Below are 15,847 nucleotides of genomic sequence, written 5' to 3' on the forward strand. Positions count from 1 at the left end.
CTCCTGTCAGCGCTTTCAGGGAAGTGCCTGCTGGAAGCATAGAGGCAGTCAGGACAGCCTGGAACGATCACTGTTGCCTCAAGAAAAGAGTGTGGGAGAGACAGCACTGGACTCATCCCCCTCCACCTCACTGCATGATGAAGGTACAGTGTTACTCTGTGTAAAGACACTGTGTATGAAGAGAAATTGTTTGTGAAGATGCTTTCATATATGTTTGCTGGAAGCATTGTATAAAGAGATGTGATTCTGTGTAATGGAAAGAAGCTTGATTAAAACCTTATAATCAACCAGTGCCTAGAAGCTGTTACCTCACATGACTGTGAAAGATTCTGGTTAATGGTTGCCTTGAGTAAAATCCCTTCAAGATTCCAAAGAACTCATGTTCTTTTGCCCTGCTTCCATAAACTGAGTGGAAGACATACAACATCTAATATATAAAGCTCAATGTGGGTGTGTGTGTATGTATGTATGTATGTATATGTGTATGTCCGGGATTGGCATCTGCACCGTCGCAGCTACAGCCACAAAATTTTGCAGTCACACGTCTGGACCCCGAGAGTGTCATAGGCTATGTTGTGAGGCGAAATTTTAACCCCGCGTATTCCAATTCACCAAACAATTTTGCCCCTATCTACATAATGGGGAAAAAGTGAAAGGAAAAGTGCTGGAGGCAAATTGACAGCTGCCAGATGTGAACAAGGGGGACTTACAGAATGAGAGCGATGGCGCCAAACAGTATATACTGTACAGTTGCTAAGGTGGGGCCCTGACATGGGATACTCACCACACACGGGGATATGAACACACACACAAAATGCACCACACACTACCACGTGCTTCAACACACATACCACCCTTAGCACACATTTCACCACACATACATCAACCTCGCCACATAAAAGTCTGCACTCAATACTCGCCACTCAAAACTTGCCACGCTGTCCCAGAGCTGTTTAAAAGATGAAAAATGAGCTGTGATTGGTTGCTATCAGCAACTGTTTTCTTTGTAGACAGTTGTGGCAACTGAGGCATATTATTCTTATCATTTCTATGGTGTTATCCTCCTTCTGTAAAGCTGGAAATAACATAATTTATTACCATGCCAACACAGACCACCCTCTTCCACAGACTGCAGGGGGAGCCCAGTATCACACAGGTTAGGATAAGATACACAGCTCAGCAGTCAGTATCACACAGGAGAGGATTAGATATGCAGCTCAGCACACAGTATCACACAGAATAGTATTAGATACACGGCTCAGCAGTCAGTATCACACAGGATAGGAATAGATACACGGCTCAGCAAACAGTATCACACAGGAGAGGATTAGATACGCAGCTCAGCACACAGTATCACACAGAATAGTATTAGATACACGGCTCAGCAGTCAGTATCACACAGAATAGGATTAGATGCGTGGTTTTTATGTGGAATATAATCATTATAATTTGTTATAACTAACCACAGTTGGTTACTATGCCCAGGCAACGCCGGGCTCTTCAGCTAGTTTATACATAAATAAGATGCATGTCACTAGTCCTCCTCAATAATGGCCAGATCTCAAGGTGCATATATCTCCCCTCTGTTGGTTACAGTACTAATAATATCATGTATGGAAAAAGTGCAAAGTGCAAGTCAGTATATTGGATACTATAGACCGTATTTTGTGGATTATAAGACACACCGGATTATAACACACCCAAAATTTTGAGGAGAAAAATAGTAAAAAAACCCTTTTTTTAATAAAACGGTGGTGCCTCTTATAATCCATGCATCTTATTGCTTACAGGGGTGGTGGTTGCAGTGAAGTGGGGTTCCAGGGTCGCTGCTGGAGGAGGCAATAGTGGCGCAATGCTGCAGGCTGGGATAAGGAAGTGTTCTGATGTGAGCCGTTGCGGGTGAAAATGGCTGCTCTGTGGTGTGAGGGGGCATTGCTGGCATTTTGTTGAAGTCCGGAGCCCCCTTCCCGCATATCGGCACCCAAGATCTCAATCTGAGCATGCGCTGCCCATATCGGCCATTTTCCCAGAGGCCACCGCATCGCAGTAATGGATATGTGGGGAGGCTCTGGGCTTTCACAAAACGCTGGCGGAGCCCCCTGCACCACAGCCATTTTCACCCACAGCGGCACACATCGGAACATCTCCTCAGCCCAGACTGCGGCCTGCAGCAACGCGCCATTCTTGCCTCCTCCAGCAGCAACCCGGGACCATGCTCCACCGCGGCCGGTAAGGTATATACGCTTTATAGGACGCACCCCCATTTTCCCCACAAATTTTGGGGAAAAAAAGTGAGTTTTATAATCCTAAAAATACTGTATATATATATATATATATATATATATATATATATATATATATATATATATATATATACACACAGTATATATATATATACACAGATAGGTACTATTATGTGGTTCCAAATACATCCAACACTTAGTCTCACAAGGACAACCTAATGTATAAAGCAATAGGATATTGTGCCCAAGATTTCAGAGATATTTTGAGATATCATGTGCAGAATCACAATTTTGGGTAAATGTGCCCCCCTCCCATTTTACTCCATAATACTTCACAGCAACAATCTCCTTAATGAAGAGCATTGCATAGTTCAAATATAGTGAGCATTCATGAAGGAGTACAGAGTGACACATGCACCACAATCTCTTACACAGTCATAACAACAAATGTAATGAGAGCTCCAGAAGGAACATATATTACCATGTAGCATAAGCCACCGGGAGCAACCCTATGTCTATGTCTGACCATACTATAGTGTTCATCCTAACATTCTTCTGATTGTGGTGGGCAGATGATAAAGAAAAGGTATGCCAGGACATGAGCCGGTATAAAAAGTAAAACATCGCCTACCTGTGAAGCATCTTGGGGAAACACGGCATCAAAGGCAAACATTTTTGGTGGTATCTGAGTTCCTCTTTTCTGGAATGCATTTTGCCCTCCACAAGATAATGGGTCATACAAGGTAACCTGTTTCTTCCTTGGATCAGCTTTCAAGAAAGAACTGGAATCAGCTGACTCTCCCACTAGTGTTGAACAGATGCGCACCATGACCTTCACCTGTGATGCAAGAGAAGGATAGTAGGTTTTAATTGTATTTGCTGACCTAGGAACAGACCTTAAAACACATACTGCAAAGCCCCCATACACATTAGACTAATGTCGGCTGATGAGGATGGATTCGGCTGACAGTCTAATGTATGCGGGGGTCCAAGAACAATTGATTGTCAGGGGAGTTTAAGATTGGGCATGTCCAATTTTGGATTGCCAATCCTATTGTTTTCCCAGAGATAAGCTGCTGCCAGAGATATCCGATACCGACTCTCATAAAGCACACAGGAGCATTCGTCAGAGTAATGACTCCTTAGTATGGGTCAGTTGTCTGCCATCAACAGCCATATAATGTGTATGGAGGGCTTAAGGGTCCTTTTCCATGGGCATGTGAACTATCTGAAACCAGTGCCAATCACAATTTAAAAAGTCAAGGGGAGTTTTTTTTACATGTTGCAATAATAGTGAAGGTGGACCTGGGAACAGTGAGTAAACAATGGTTTGTTTTTATAGCAAACAGCGCCCACTAGGAATATCTGAAACGGGCAATCACTTTAACACCAAAATAAGCTTATGGAGAGGGTAAGTAGCTATTGCTGGATTCTTTTTTTCTTTTGTTGGTTACCTTTTTGTTCACTTTGCATTTTATATGACCCAGGAAAGTTCCCCCTTCAAGATATAAGTGTCTGCAGTCTCAAATATTATATTAGGAACCTTTGGTTTATGTTTCAAAATATATGCCTCGATATGTACAAGGGTATATATATATATATATATATATATATATATATATATATATATATATATATTCCTGTTTACATAGTATTCTAGATTGTAAAGTATCTTTAGGTCAGCAATATTAGTTTTGAAAAACATGGCCCTGACTTAACAGCCACTTAAAGAAATTGAATTTCATACCTACCAATGTGTGCAACAGCAGCCTATATACCAGTACACATTATTACATCAAATTATCTCCTTGTACAATGTACGTCGATACAAAAGGCAGAAATGACCATGGCCGAAGTAGAGTCCATAGATCTCTGGACAGTCACTAATTTGCTGCATGTCACAAATGATGTCCCAAAATGAACAGTAAAATGTACCCTTAATGACAGCCATTTGGGTTGTCTGCTGTGAAATTCCACACTTATAAATATTCCTACCCAAGAGAAGATATGGGTTATACCTACTGGCGGGTGAGGGAAAATGAAGACAAAGTACGTATATATTAATTCTCCGAATGCAATGTCGAATCTCCCACTGACGTACATTAGCAGTCGTTGTGCTTTAACAGTATGATCAACCCTTAATGAACAACTCCTATGGAGATGGCCATCATCGCAAGCTCTGCTTTGCCAGCTGCATTTGTGGATTAAGCACCTCCACATTCCAGACATGTGATTAGCACTCTGTAAAATTCCTTTTAGTGATTTCAGTAGTACGTATAACCTAAGGCAGATCCTGGAGAATATTTTAATACTCTTAGGAACATGGTTAAAACTTGTATTTTTCTTAATGTACGAATAAATGTTTTAGGCATAGTCCAACATTTCGCATTCTCATACATAAAAAATAAATGCAAAAAGGAGAAATCATATGACTTTATTTTGTAATATTTTCTATATTTTCTTAAAAAAGACATTTTGTTGGGGCAACAACTATCTTAAAAGCATGCAATAATCAGAAAATTACCTTTAGATTATCTGTGTTACAAGGATTTAGAAACTGACAATGTATTTTGTATTTTTGAAGCACAATCTTTATTTAAAAAAAACCCACAAAATTAACAATTGTGCAATTTTCAAACCGGCCACTGGGGATTTTTTTAGACTCTTGCCGTCCTTTCATTATGTATTTACAGAAGTTTTCTAATCAGCAGTGACAGATGTTATGACCGTATTCGCACACTCACATGAGTAAACTACAAACCAGGAGAGACAAACACCTGAACCTAACAGGTCCCTGTTCAGACCAGGAAAGACCCAAATCTGATCCTGCTTTGTCCCTGCCTGACAGCGGAAGGTGGCACCCTAAATTTATGCCATGGTGCCCCCACTCAACGTCGACTTACCCTGAATGTCCTTAACTGCACCCTCTCTATAAACAATGTGCAACACTAAAACAATAATAATTATAAAGCGAAATACACAAAAATCTGCAGAAAAGCCAGAGGCCTTTGAATGTGTTCACATCGACACACAGGAAATACTGAAGAAAATAAGAAAAACACCACAACAAACTGAATATGTGGAAAACCCCAAAGAAAGGAAAGGGTACTGGGGAGGAAGACACACAAACTGTAGGAAAAGCAACAGAGATTAACCAGGAAAGATAATCCCTAGCTGAGAAGCTGGATCACCAAACACCTATCTTGAAATATAGCCAGAAAAGACTGCATGTGCCAGGAGAGAAGAAATAGTCCCTCCGAGATGTGATAGGTCAAACCAAAATGAGGAAGTGAAAACACATGCACAGAAGCAACATAGAAAAACAAGAGCATTATCAGCAGTTGGACAGTGACCACACAAGCTGTGGTCCAACAGAGAGGGAAACCGACCACACAGCCAGAGGGAAACCGAACACGTGACCGGATACAAAACACCAGCGATTGTCTAAGCGCTGTGTCTAACATCATGTCCTCACTACATCTGAAACTGAACCTGTCAAAGACTGAACTCCTTGTGCTTCCTCCCTCTACTAATGTACCTATACCTGACACTGCCATTTCTGTGTGTGGTTCCACTATTACTCCCCAGCAACATGCCCGCTGTCTTGGGGTCATACTTGACTCCGAGCTTTCCTTTGCCCCCCACATCCGATCACTGGCTCGCTCTTGTTATCTGCATCTCAAAAACATTTCTAGAATTTGACCTTTTCTTACCTTTGACTCCGCAAAAACTCTTACTGTTTCTCTTATTCATTCTCGTCTGGACTATTGTATCTCTCTTCTAATTGGTCTCCCTCTTACCAAACTTTCCCCCCTCCAATCTGTCTTGAATGCTGCAGCCAGGATCATATTCCTCGCCAATCGTTACACTAAAGTCTCTACCTTGTGCCAGTCCTTACACTGGCTACCCATCCACTCCAGAATACAGTACAAACTTATTACCCTCACCCACAAAGCACTCCATGGCTCAGCACCACCCTACATCTCCTCCCTCATTTCTGTCTACCAACCTACCCATGCCCTCCGTTCTGCTGATGACCTGAGGTTAGCATCCTCAATAATCAGAACCTTCCACTTCCTTCTCCAAGGCTTTACATGTGCTGTGCCAATTCTTTGGAATGCACTTCCCTGGTCAATACGATTAGTCCCCAATCCCTACAATTTTAAGCGTGCCCTGAAAACGCATTTATTCAGCTTGGCCTACCGCCTTAACACATTAACCTAACTATCCCTGTGTGGCACAGTCAAAAGTTTTACCATAACGAGGTTCCCCGTATCATGTTCCCACATGCTTTATGCATCTATCAGCCCTCTGTGTCTGTACTGTTACATACTTAACATTATGGCTGGTCCATACAATCAGGGCAACTGTTACCACCCACCTTTCGTATCTACCTTTTTCCTCATAGATTGTAAACTTGTGAGCAGGGTCCTCATTCCTCTTGGTATCTGTTATGATCTATGTGATTATTGTTATGCTGTAATGTCTATTGTCTGTACAAGTCCCCTCTGAAATGTAAAGTGCTGCGGAATATGTCGGCGCTATAGAAATAAAAATGTATTATTATTATTATTATCAAGCCCCAGAGACAAGCCATGACAGCAGGAGTATAATAACAGATATTACCACTATACAAGACTGTGAACACAGGATCACCGTTCACAATAGTTGACATCACAGGTGACCCTGCTCCCACAGGTACATTAGATGCTTTAATACAAAACATAGGGTTGGGTTCTGACCATTGTGGCTATGTACATGTGTTGTTTCCTGAAAGAACAGGAACGTATGAGACAAGAAAAAGCCCCAGTAGCCAGTGTGAAAATTGCAGATTTCTATTTTTTACCTTTAATACAGAATGTGCTATGTATATAAAAAAGAAGAAAACATTGCCCCCAAAGTTTAAATAAGGCATTTAATACAAAAATCTGATTTAAAGGTGTGGTCCAATATCTAAAATGTCCTTTATAAATATCTATTGTACACACTAAGCACTTTTGGCATTAGCTTTATTATACGATATCCTACACTTCTCCCTAACTTGTTAATCCATAATTTTCTTTTCATTCATTTCCTGTGTTCTTTTGTTTGAGGAGTCTCAAAATAATCATGTTATTTTCGGATTACCCATACACATCAAATTAATGTTGGCCAAATATGACGATTTGAGCAGGACCGGATGACCATCTCATGTGTGTTGGAGCCTACCAACCCAACTCAGTTTGAAATCAAACACCCAATCCTTTCTGATACCGTGTGTTGTTCCCATTGACAACACATAAACACTTGGTGGGAAGAGTGTTCATTAGTATGGGAGAATTGGGACCTATTGCTGCTGCTGTTTGACCAATAGCCATCTAAGGTCTATGAGCACCTTTATTCCTGTAAATGACTGCTGGCATCTTCTATGGGACCCCTGATCCTATTTCACCAACCTTGGGAAACACAGTTTTATATATCGAAATTGTTTACAAAAAACATTAAGAGAATTGACATAATCATCCTGGTAAAACTGTTCTAGCAGCCAACAGACCGACAATATATTACTTAAAATTCACAATCAAATGTTCTATACAATGCCAAATTGTACATAATGTGTACAAATTTTTCACCAATTTTTCAGCAATTATATATGATGCTGTGCAAATTTTTCATTTTTTTTTTATTTCGTTTTATTGTCTGCTGGTCTTGAAATATATTTTATTGCATACGGTATATTGCAAATATTTTGCAGAATCACATATTACATAGATAAATATTTTGAACAATCACATATTACATAGCTAAATATTTTGAATAATCACATATTATAGAGATACAATGATCCTTTGCCCGTGACAAGTTAACACCCTTTTCTATTGTTTCCGTTACCTATTCTATGTGATCTGTCTATACAAAGCCATGTACCTTATGTTGGCCTGCAGTCTGTGTGTGCAGCCATTCCGCAGCACCTATAGTAGCACCCAGCCCAGTCCTCGGCCTTGTGAATGAGGCCTCCAGATTATACAAGTGCTGACTGGCAACCCCAGAGGCATGCAAGGGAACAGATAATCATTTGCTCCCAGTGATGATATATTCTTGGAAGTAGCTAAATAAATTTATCGCGCAGTAATCATTCAGTGCAAGCATGATGAAAAGCAAAGAAATTGGTTTGTAGAGACCAAGTCATTATCAGAGAGCTGTGGAGAGAAACAAACAGGTTATTACAGGAGTGGAGAAAGTGAAGAAACACATTGTGTGAGAAGGCTCGCAGGAAGATGCAATCTCCTATAGCTATTAGCAGTGACTTAGATGGCATCGCTCTAAATCTAAACATCACATGCGCAGAGATCATGACTTCTGCCATGGTTCAGTGCCTGCGATAAGCCCGCACTGCAGGTAAACCACTGGGAGCTGCTTCCCATACAGCTACATTGGATTCAATTAGAAGGTATGAAGCTTCTAAATCAAATTATTTTTCTAATTTATCCCTCTATTGAGAACCACTAGAAAGAAAAATTGCTTCATTCTTTGATATTTGTGGGAATGATATATATACCGGTAGGCCCTGAAATCTACAGGTCTACTTTAAATAAAATTCTATCTGACAAACGTCTATCAAAGGGGCGATTATACGTCCCTTACAAATCTGTATGTCTTTCATAGGGATGTTGATGCAGATTTTCCTTTGACCTTCACTAATTCCACTGCATTTCATGGCATATACATCAAAATTGAATGTAGCATATGCAGATTAATCAGGGGCATAAAATTCCCCTATATGGTTTGTATAAATTAAGTTTACCTTGACAGAATGTTTCATTAATGGCCCACTCAAAGAAAGCTCACAGCTACATGTAATCTGACCAGTGATCGATTATTGACTTATAAGACAGGCTGATCTCACTTCTATGATGCTGCTGATTAGGGATGGGCGAATCTACTCGTTAGGACTAGTTACTCTGCGAGTATTAGGGGACTCGCAGGAGTCGGTACTCTGCGAGTTTCCAAGCGATTACTCGCACAGTAACGAGTCCAATGCAAATAAGGCTAAGTGCACACGTACCGGAACTCTCGCGGAAATTACCGCGAGAATTCCGGAATTCCATTCCGCGGGAAAATCGCATTTTAAATTCCCGCGATTTTCCCACGGAAAAACTAGCATTTTGCAAGCGTAATTAGCTTGCAAAATGCTAGCGTTTTCCAAGCGATTTGTAGCATCGCTTGGAGAACTGATTGACAGGTTGGTCACACTCGTCAAACATAGTGTTTGACAAGTGTGACCAACTTTTTACTACTGAGGCCGCCTATGCGGCATCAGTAGTTAAAGATAAAATGTAAAAAAAAATAAAAAATGGTGTTATTCTTACCCTCCGACGTCCCGCGCAGCCTTCCCGCCTCTCCACGCATCCGTTCCCAGTAATCCTTTGCGAAAATGCCCGCGATAACATCCGTTCTCGCGGGATCGCGATGTCTCGCGGTAATTCGCGATGACGTCGCGCGAATGACCGCGAGACTTCGCGATCCCGCGAGAACAGACGCCATCGAGGGCATTTTCGCAAAGGACTACTGGGAACGGATGCGTGGAGAGGCGGGAAGGCTGCGCGGGACGGAGGGTGAGAATAACAATATTTTTTATTTTTAAATTCTATTTTTTACAGGGATATGGTACCCAAAGCCCGGAGGACAGTCTCCTCCTCTCCTCCGGACCGTGGGTACCATCCGCAATTGTTCTGCTTACTTTCCGCATGGTGTGTACAGCCACATGCGGGAAGTAAGCGGAACAAAAAAAATGGCAGCACAGGAATCGCTGCAATACTCGCATCCCCATTCATTAACATTGGACTCGCTAGACTCGCAACGAATAGCGAGTTTCCGAGTCAGACTCGTTAGAGTCTAGCGATTCCGAGTATTTCAGGATTCGCCCATCCCTACTGCTGATGCTTCACTCAGTGGGGCTAATGTATGGTAAATGTCTGAGCATTGTACTCAGTTCTATAGACAATAAATGGAGTAGAAGTACAAATGCTTGTCCCCAGCGTCAGCCTCCAACCACATTAGGGTCAGGGTCAAATGAGCATATAAAAAAAAATCACAGTTACATAGTTACATAGGTTACAAAAAGAGCAATCCAGTTCAATCTTTCTACACCTATTATACAATTTTTTGTCACTAAATTATCTATAACCCAAATGTTATATGTACTGAGGAAATCATCCAGCCCTTTTTAAAACCCTTCACGACCTTTGATGTATAGGTGCATCATAGGTTGTGTTCTGGCATTCGATGCGGGTTCTGGCGCTGAGCCCACATGTTTTCCAGCACACGACAGCTGATTTGATTACCTTTTACAACCTCTCATCATATGAGAGACCTTCCATCCCTTGTAATAATCTAGTTACCCGACTTTGAACTGACTCGTTGTCAGCAAATACTGACACTTTACTATCAATCCCATCCACAAGGTCATTAATAAAGAGGTTAAAAAGAATCGGTCATACACATATCCCTGTGGTACCCCACTGCTGACTATATCCCATTTAGAGAACGTACCATTTATGACGACTGTTTCCTGTCATTTAGCCAATTCCTTACCCATCTGCATATAGTTTACCCCAGTCCTTGCTTCTGTAGCTTCAGTATAAGGCTGTTATGTGGAACAGTATCAAATGCCTTTGCAAAGGCCAGATAAATCACATCAGCCACAATACCAACATCCAGATTTGCACTAATGTCCTCATAGAAACCCAACATGTTAGTTAGACACGACCTATCTTTCATGAATCCATGCTGGTTGTCAAGTTATTATATTATTATCTACAATATATTTCTGCAGGTCATCTCTTATAATGCCCTCAAAAACTGTGCTCACTACTGATGTCAGGCTTACCGAACGGTAGTTGCCTGGATCCACCTTCCTACCCTTCCTAAATATCGGTACATCAGCCATGCTCCAATCCTGTGGCACTACCCCTGTTACAAGAGAGTCTAAGCAAATAAGATACAGTGGTCTGTCAATTACTGAACTCAATTCCTTCAGTATCCGTGGATGAATGCCATCTGGGCTGGGGGCTTTGTCAATGTTTAATTTGCTCAGACGCAGGCATACTTCTTCTTGTGTTAAACTTGTTATATCAGGTGGTGAACTTTTGATTTTTGCCTTGTTGAATGGTCCCAGGAACAGTTAGTTTATTGGTGAACATGAATGAAAAGTGCCTGTTTAATATCTCAAGCTTTTCTTTTCCTCTATAATTATCATCTTCTAAGGGGCCGATACCATCCATTTTTTTCATTTTGGCATTGATGTATTGAAAAAATTTTGGAATTTATTTAAATGTCGCTGGTAGAGTTGAGCGACTTTTGTTTTTTTAGGGTCGCGTTTCGTTTCGTGAAACCCGACTTTTCCAAAAGTCGGGTCGAGCAAGATCGTCCGATTATAGGGAAAAGTCGGGGTCGTCCCGAAACACGAAACCCAATGTAAGTCAATGGGGAATAAAAGTCGGCAGTGAGAGGAGGACAGGAAACACACCTACAGTGCCCATTTGAATGCCAAAAGCATCAATTCTTCTTACTTAAGCTTGTCAACCTTAATTAACTTCATAATACAAGTTACGCACTGAAAAATGGGGGTTATTTGGCTAAAGTTGTGGGGGGGGAGGGCTGGCTGCAGGTTTTCATGTGCCCTGGGCGAAAGAGCGCCCCTTTAACACATACCACAACTCATCATGCTCCGATACGGCAGAGAAATAGCGGTATAGTACAATGAAAAATACCTCACTTTTTACATCTCATGACGAGGCCCATCTATTTCTCCATACAGAATCATTGGTCCCATATAATGTTTGAAACAGTATATGATGAGCTCCACATAATGCTACAGTATATGTTGGTCCCCATGGATGAAGCTCCACTGTCTTATGGGCCCAAATAATGCTCCAAACATAATGGGCCCCATTTCTAATGCTCTAGTGTATAATGGACCCTGTAAATGCTGCTCCAGTGTCTGATGTCCACCTTTGGAATGTTCCAGTGTATGGTGGGCCCCATCTATCATTCTCCAGAGTATAGTGCTCCCCAAAAATTGCTGTCCCAACATTGAAAACAATCAAATAAGTCTCCTCGCTAGGGAATCCCTGTACTTGTCTGGATTCCTCGTCGTCCCCATCTTCCATCTCACTGCACAGTATTTCAACTTTGCAAGTGCTGTGATCCTGAGCAAGAAGGGGGGGCCCACTCGTTGGCGACGGCACTGGCATAGGGCCCCTGATAGTACGGTGGTGTGTCTGATGGCGGGTGGGCCGAGCCTGCACTTTCATCTGCAGCTTCCTCTTTGTCACCGTGTAAGATGGAACTGTATATGGGAAGGGTAACCTGAGTTTCATCAGGGTCAGATTCAGGTCGTGTAGCGTGCGAGGGGAATGTAGTGGTCTGGGTCAATGTACCAGCAGATTCATCGAGCAGTGGCTGGGCATCAGTGCACTTGTGTCGCCCCCAGGAGTACGGTCGCCACAGTGGCATTACCTTCTTCCTAGGGAGTGTGATGTCATGCTTGGGAGCAACGAACGATCTCTCTAGCAGGTTAACTGATTGGGCGGCGTTATTCCCACGAGTCATGACCCTCCAAACAGCGTTCATGAAGGCAAAGTGTTTGTTTTACATGGGCAGTATGGTTGCAAAGCTGAACCTTAAAGGAATGTCCAGAAGGGCACCACCAGGAGTGGAGCCTACGGTTAAATTCGACTCCACCTGGGAAACCTCAACCATGCCAGCTACAGAACAGATGCACACATTGCAAGCTTAATTCCGTTAACGAACGAGACTCCGTCATGCCCCGCGGTCCGAGTCCGGCTTACTAGAGGGACACGTGAGGCTCTGGCACATGAGATTGGCCAATAACTGGTGTGTCATGCCCTTACATGTCCGTGGCTGCATGTGCGCTACACTGAAAAGGCCAGCGTTTGTCGCTTACAGGTGCAGATAACCCGCTGAACAACGTTAGTGATGGGGATCACTGATTACAATTATTACCCGCGAACAATGATTTCCCAGTAAGTGCAGGTCAACTGCAGTTCCGGAATTAGGCCTAACCGTCATTCCTGAAAAAATGAAAAACTTACGTGTGCAAACCACAGGTGCTGTAGCTTGCTTAACAGCTCGCCAGCCGTCCTCCTCTTCTTCCTCCACCTCGTCCAGGAGAGGTCCCTGAGCAGACAATGGCTGAATGTCATCAAGGATTCCCTCCTCCTCTTCCTCCTCATCAACATTGGCTGCAGATGCCTGCTCCTTAAGGTGCGTCAAAGTTTGCATGAGCAGACGCATAAGTGGGATGCTCATGCTTAGGATGGCGTCGTCTGCGCTTACCAGCCGTGTGCATTCCTCAAAACACTGAAGGACTTTACAGAGGTCTTTCAGCTTCGACCACTGCACACCTGTCAACTCCATGTCTGCTCTCAAAGTGCCTGGCCGTGTATCCTCCCACAAATGCATTATGGCCTGCCTCTGCTCGCACAGCCGCTCCACCATGTGCAGGGTGGAGTTCCACCTTGTTGCAATGTCGATAATGAGGCGGTGGTTGGGAAGGTGGAGCAATCGCTGCAGCTTCTGCATACGAACGGAGTGTACAGGCGACCGGCGGATGTGCGCGCACAGTCTTCGCACCTTCTGGAGCAGGGCTGTTAACTCCGGATAATTTTTGAGGAAGCACTGCACCACCAGGTTCAAGGTGTGAGCCAAGCAAGGTATATGGCTGAGTTTTGAAAGGGCTATGGCTGCCACAAAATTACGGCCGTTATCACTAACTACCTTGCCTGCCTCAAGATGTACACTGCCCAGCCATGACTCAGTTTGTCGCTTCAAGTACTCGGCCAGCACCTCGGCGGTGTGTCTGTTGCCCAAACACATCATCTGCAACACAGCCTGCTGACGCTTTCCACTAGCTGCTCGATAGGGGGACACATCGTGTGCAACAGTGGCAGCTGCAGATGGAGTGCTCGTACGACTGCGCTCTGTGGACGAGCTTTCGCTTCTGGAGGAGGAGGAGGAGGAGGGTCGAACGCCTACAGCCAACTGTTTCCTATACCGTGGGCTAGGCAGCACTGTCCCACCACCGATGTCCCCTGTGGACCCTGCATCCACCACATTAACCCAGTGCGCAGTGATGGACACGTAACGGCCCTGGCCATGCAGACTGGACGATGCATCAGTTGTGAGGTGCACCTTTCCGCTCACTGACTGCTAGAGTGCATGGACAATGCGGTCTTTCACATGATGGTGGAGGGCTGGGATGGCTTTGCGAGAGAAGAAGTGGCGACTGGGTAGGTCATAGCGTGGTACTGCATAGGCCATGAGTTCGCGGAAAGCTGTGCTTTCCACCAACCGGAAGGGCATCATCTCAAACGAGATTAGTTTGGCAATGTGGGCGTTCAAACCCAGTGTACGCGGATGAGAGACTGAGTACTTTCTTGACCTACTCATAGTGTCTGGGAGGGTGAGCTGGACTTGAGAGCTGCATATGGTGGAAGTAGCGGTGGACAGGGCGGACTGAGAGAGGGTTGATGATGGTGATGGAGTTGGTGTTCTTTCTGATGGCCTAGAATCAGTCTTTCGTTGATATAACAGTAGGATTCCCTGACTGCTGTGGCCTTGCAACGACACCTCAACATTTGCTGCTGTGCTAACCGGTGGGCTTACAGTGGGGGAAACAATGTAGCGTTGCTGACTACCTTCGTTGTGATCAGTTGCACATGTGGCACTTGAGGATTGGTGTTGTGTCCACGCTTGCAAGTGCATGCTGGTTAAATGTCTAAGCATGCAACTGGTATTCAAATTTTTCAGATTTTTCCCTCGGCTAAAGGTCTTTGCGCACTTCTTACAGATAACCTTGGCCTGATCATGAGGATTTTGGTCAAAAAAGTGCCACACTGCACTCTTCCTACTTTGGCAGACATTTTGCGGCCTAGCACGCTGTGATCTTTTGACCCTCTGGACAAACTGTCCAGCAACTCTTTTGATGTTTGGAACCTGTCTTTGGAGTGCTCCGGGCCTGCCAGATAACAGCTGTTGCGATGTCGATGTCTGCTGTGGATGCTCCTCATCTGAGCTATTGGAAGCAGCACCCTCTTCCCCCAATGGATGCCAATCTGGGTCAACAACTGGGTCATCCATCACCTCCTCTTCTATGTCATGTGCACCTTCCTCTGTGTCACCGTGTATGGTGGTATAGTGTGCGGGAAGGGGCACCTGAGTCTCATCAGGGTCAGAATCTGGCTCTGTACACTGCGAGGACAATGTAGTGCTCTGAGTGAATGTACCAGCAGAATCATCCATCAGCGGCTGTGCATCAGTGCACTCCATGTCAGATTCATCTTGGCCTGGGTAATTCACCATTTGAGTTGATAATCCAGGCATGGTATGTGAAAACAGCTCCATGGAGTAATCAGTAGTATGGCCTGCGTCATCCTTCAATCTTGGTTGGGGTGAAGGACACAAGGAAAGGTGTGGTTCATGAACATGAGCCTCCAATGACGACTCAGTGCTTTTACTTTTTACAACTGAAGAAGAGGAGGCGATAGAGCTGGAGGCTGAGTCAGCAATGTAAGACAAAACTTTTTCCTGATGCTCTGGCT

At 43.7% G+C, this 15,847-nt stretch overlaps 1 protein-coding gene across 1 annotated transcript in view; it reads right to left on the reverse strand.

The window, feature by feature from the left end:
- KIF26B (kinesin family member 26B) overlaps nucleotides 1–15,847 on the reverse strand; it is a 641,515-nt gene that overhangs the window by 113,201 nt on the left and 512,467 nt on the right. Inside the window, exon 6 of the mRNA XM_073545144.1 lies at nucleotides 2,875–3,081. Coding sequence (XP_073401245.1) covers nucleotides 2,875–3,081 — 207 coding nt within the window. The remainder of the gene's footprint in view (nucleotides 1–2,874; nucleotides 3,082–15,847) is intronic.

Source organism: Dendrobates tinctorius, unplaced genomic scaffold (genome assembly GCF_039654945.1).
Source record: "Dendrobates tinctorius isolate UK_male_01 unplaced genomic scaffold, ASM3965494v1 ptg000140l, whole genome shotgun sequence".
Lineage (NCBI taxonomy): Eukaryota > Metazoa > Chordata > Amphibia > Anura > Dendrobatidae > Dendrobates > Dendrobates tinctorius.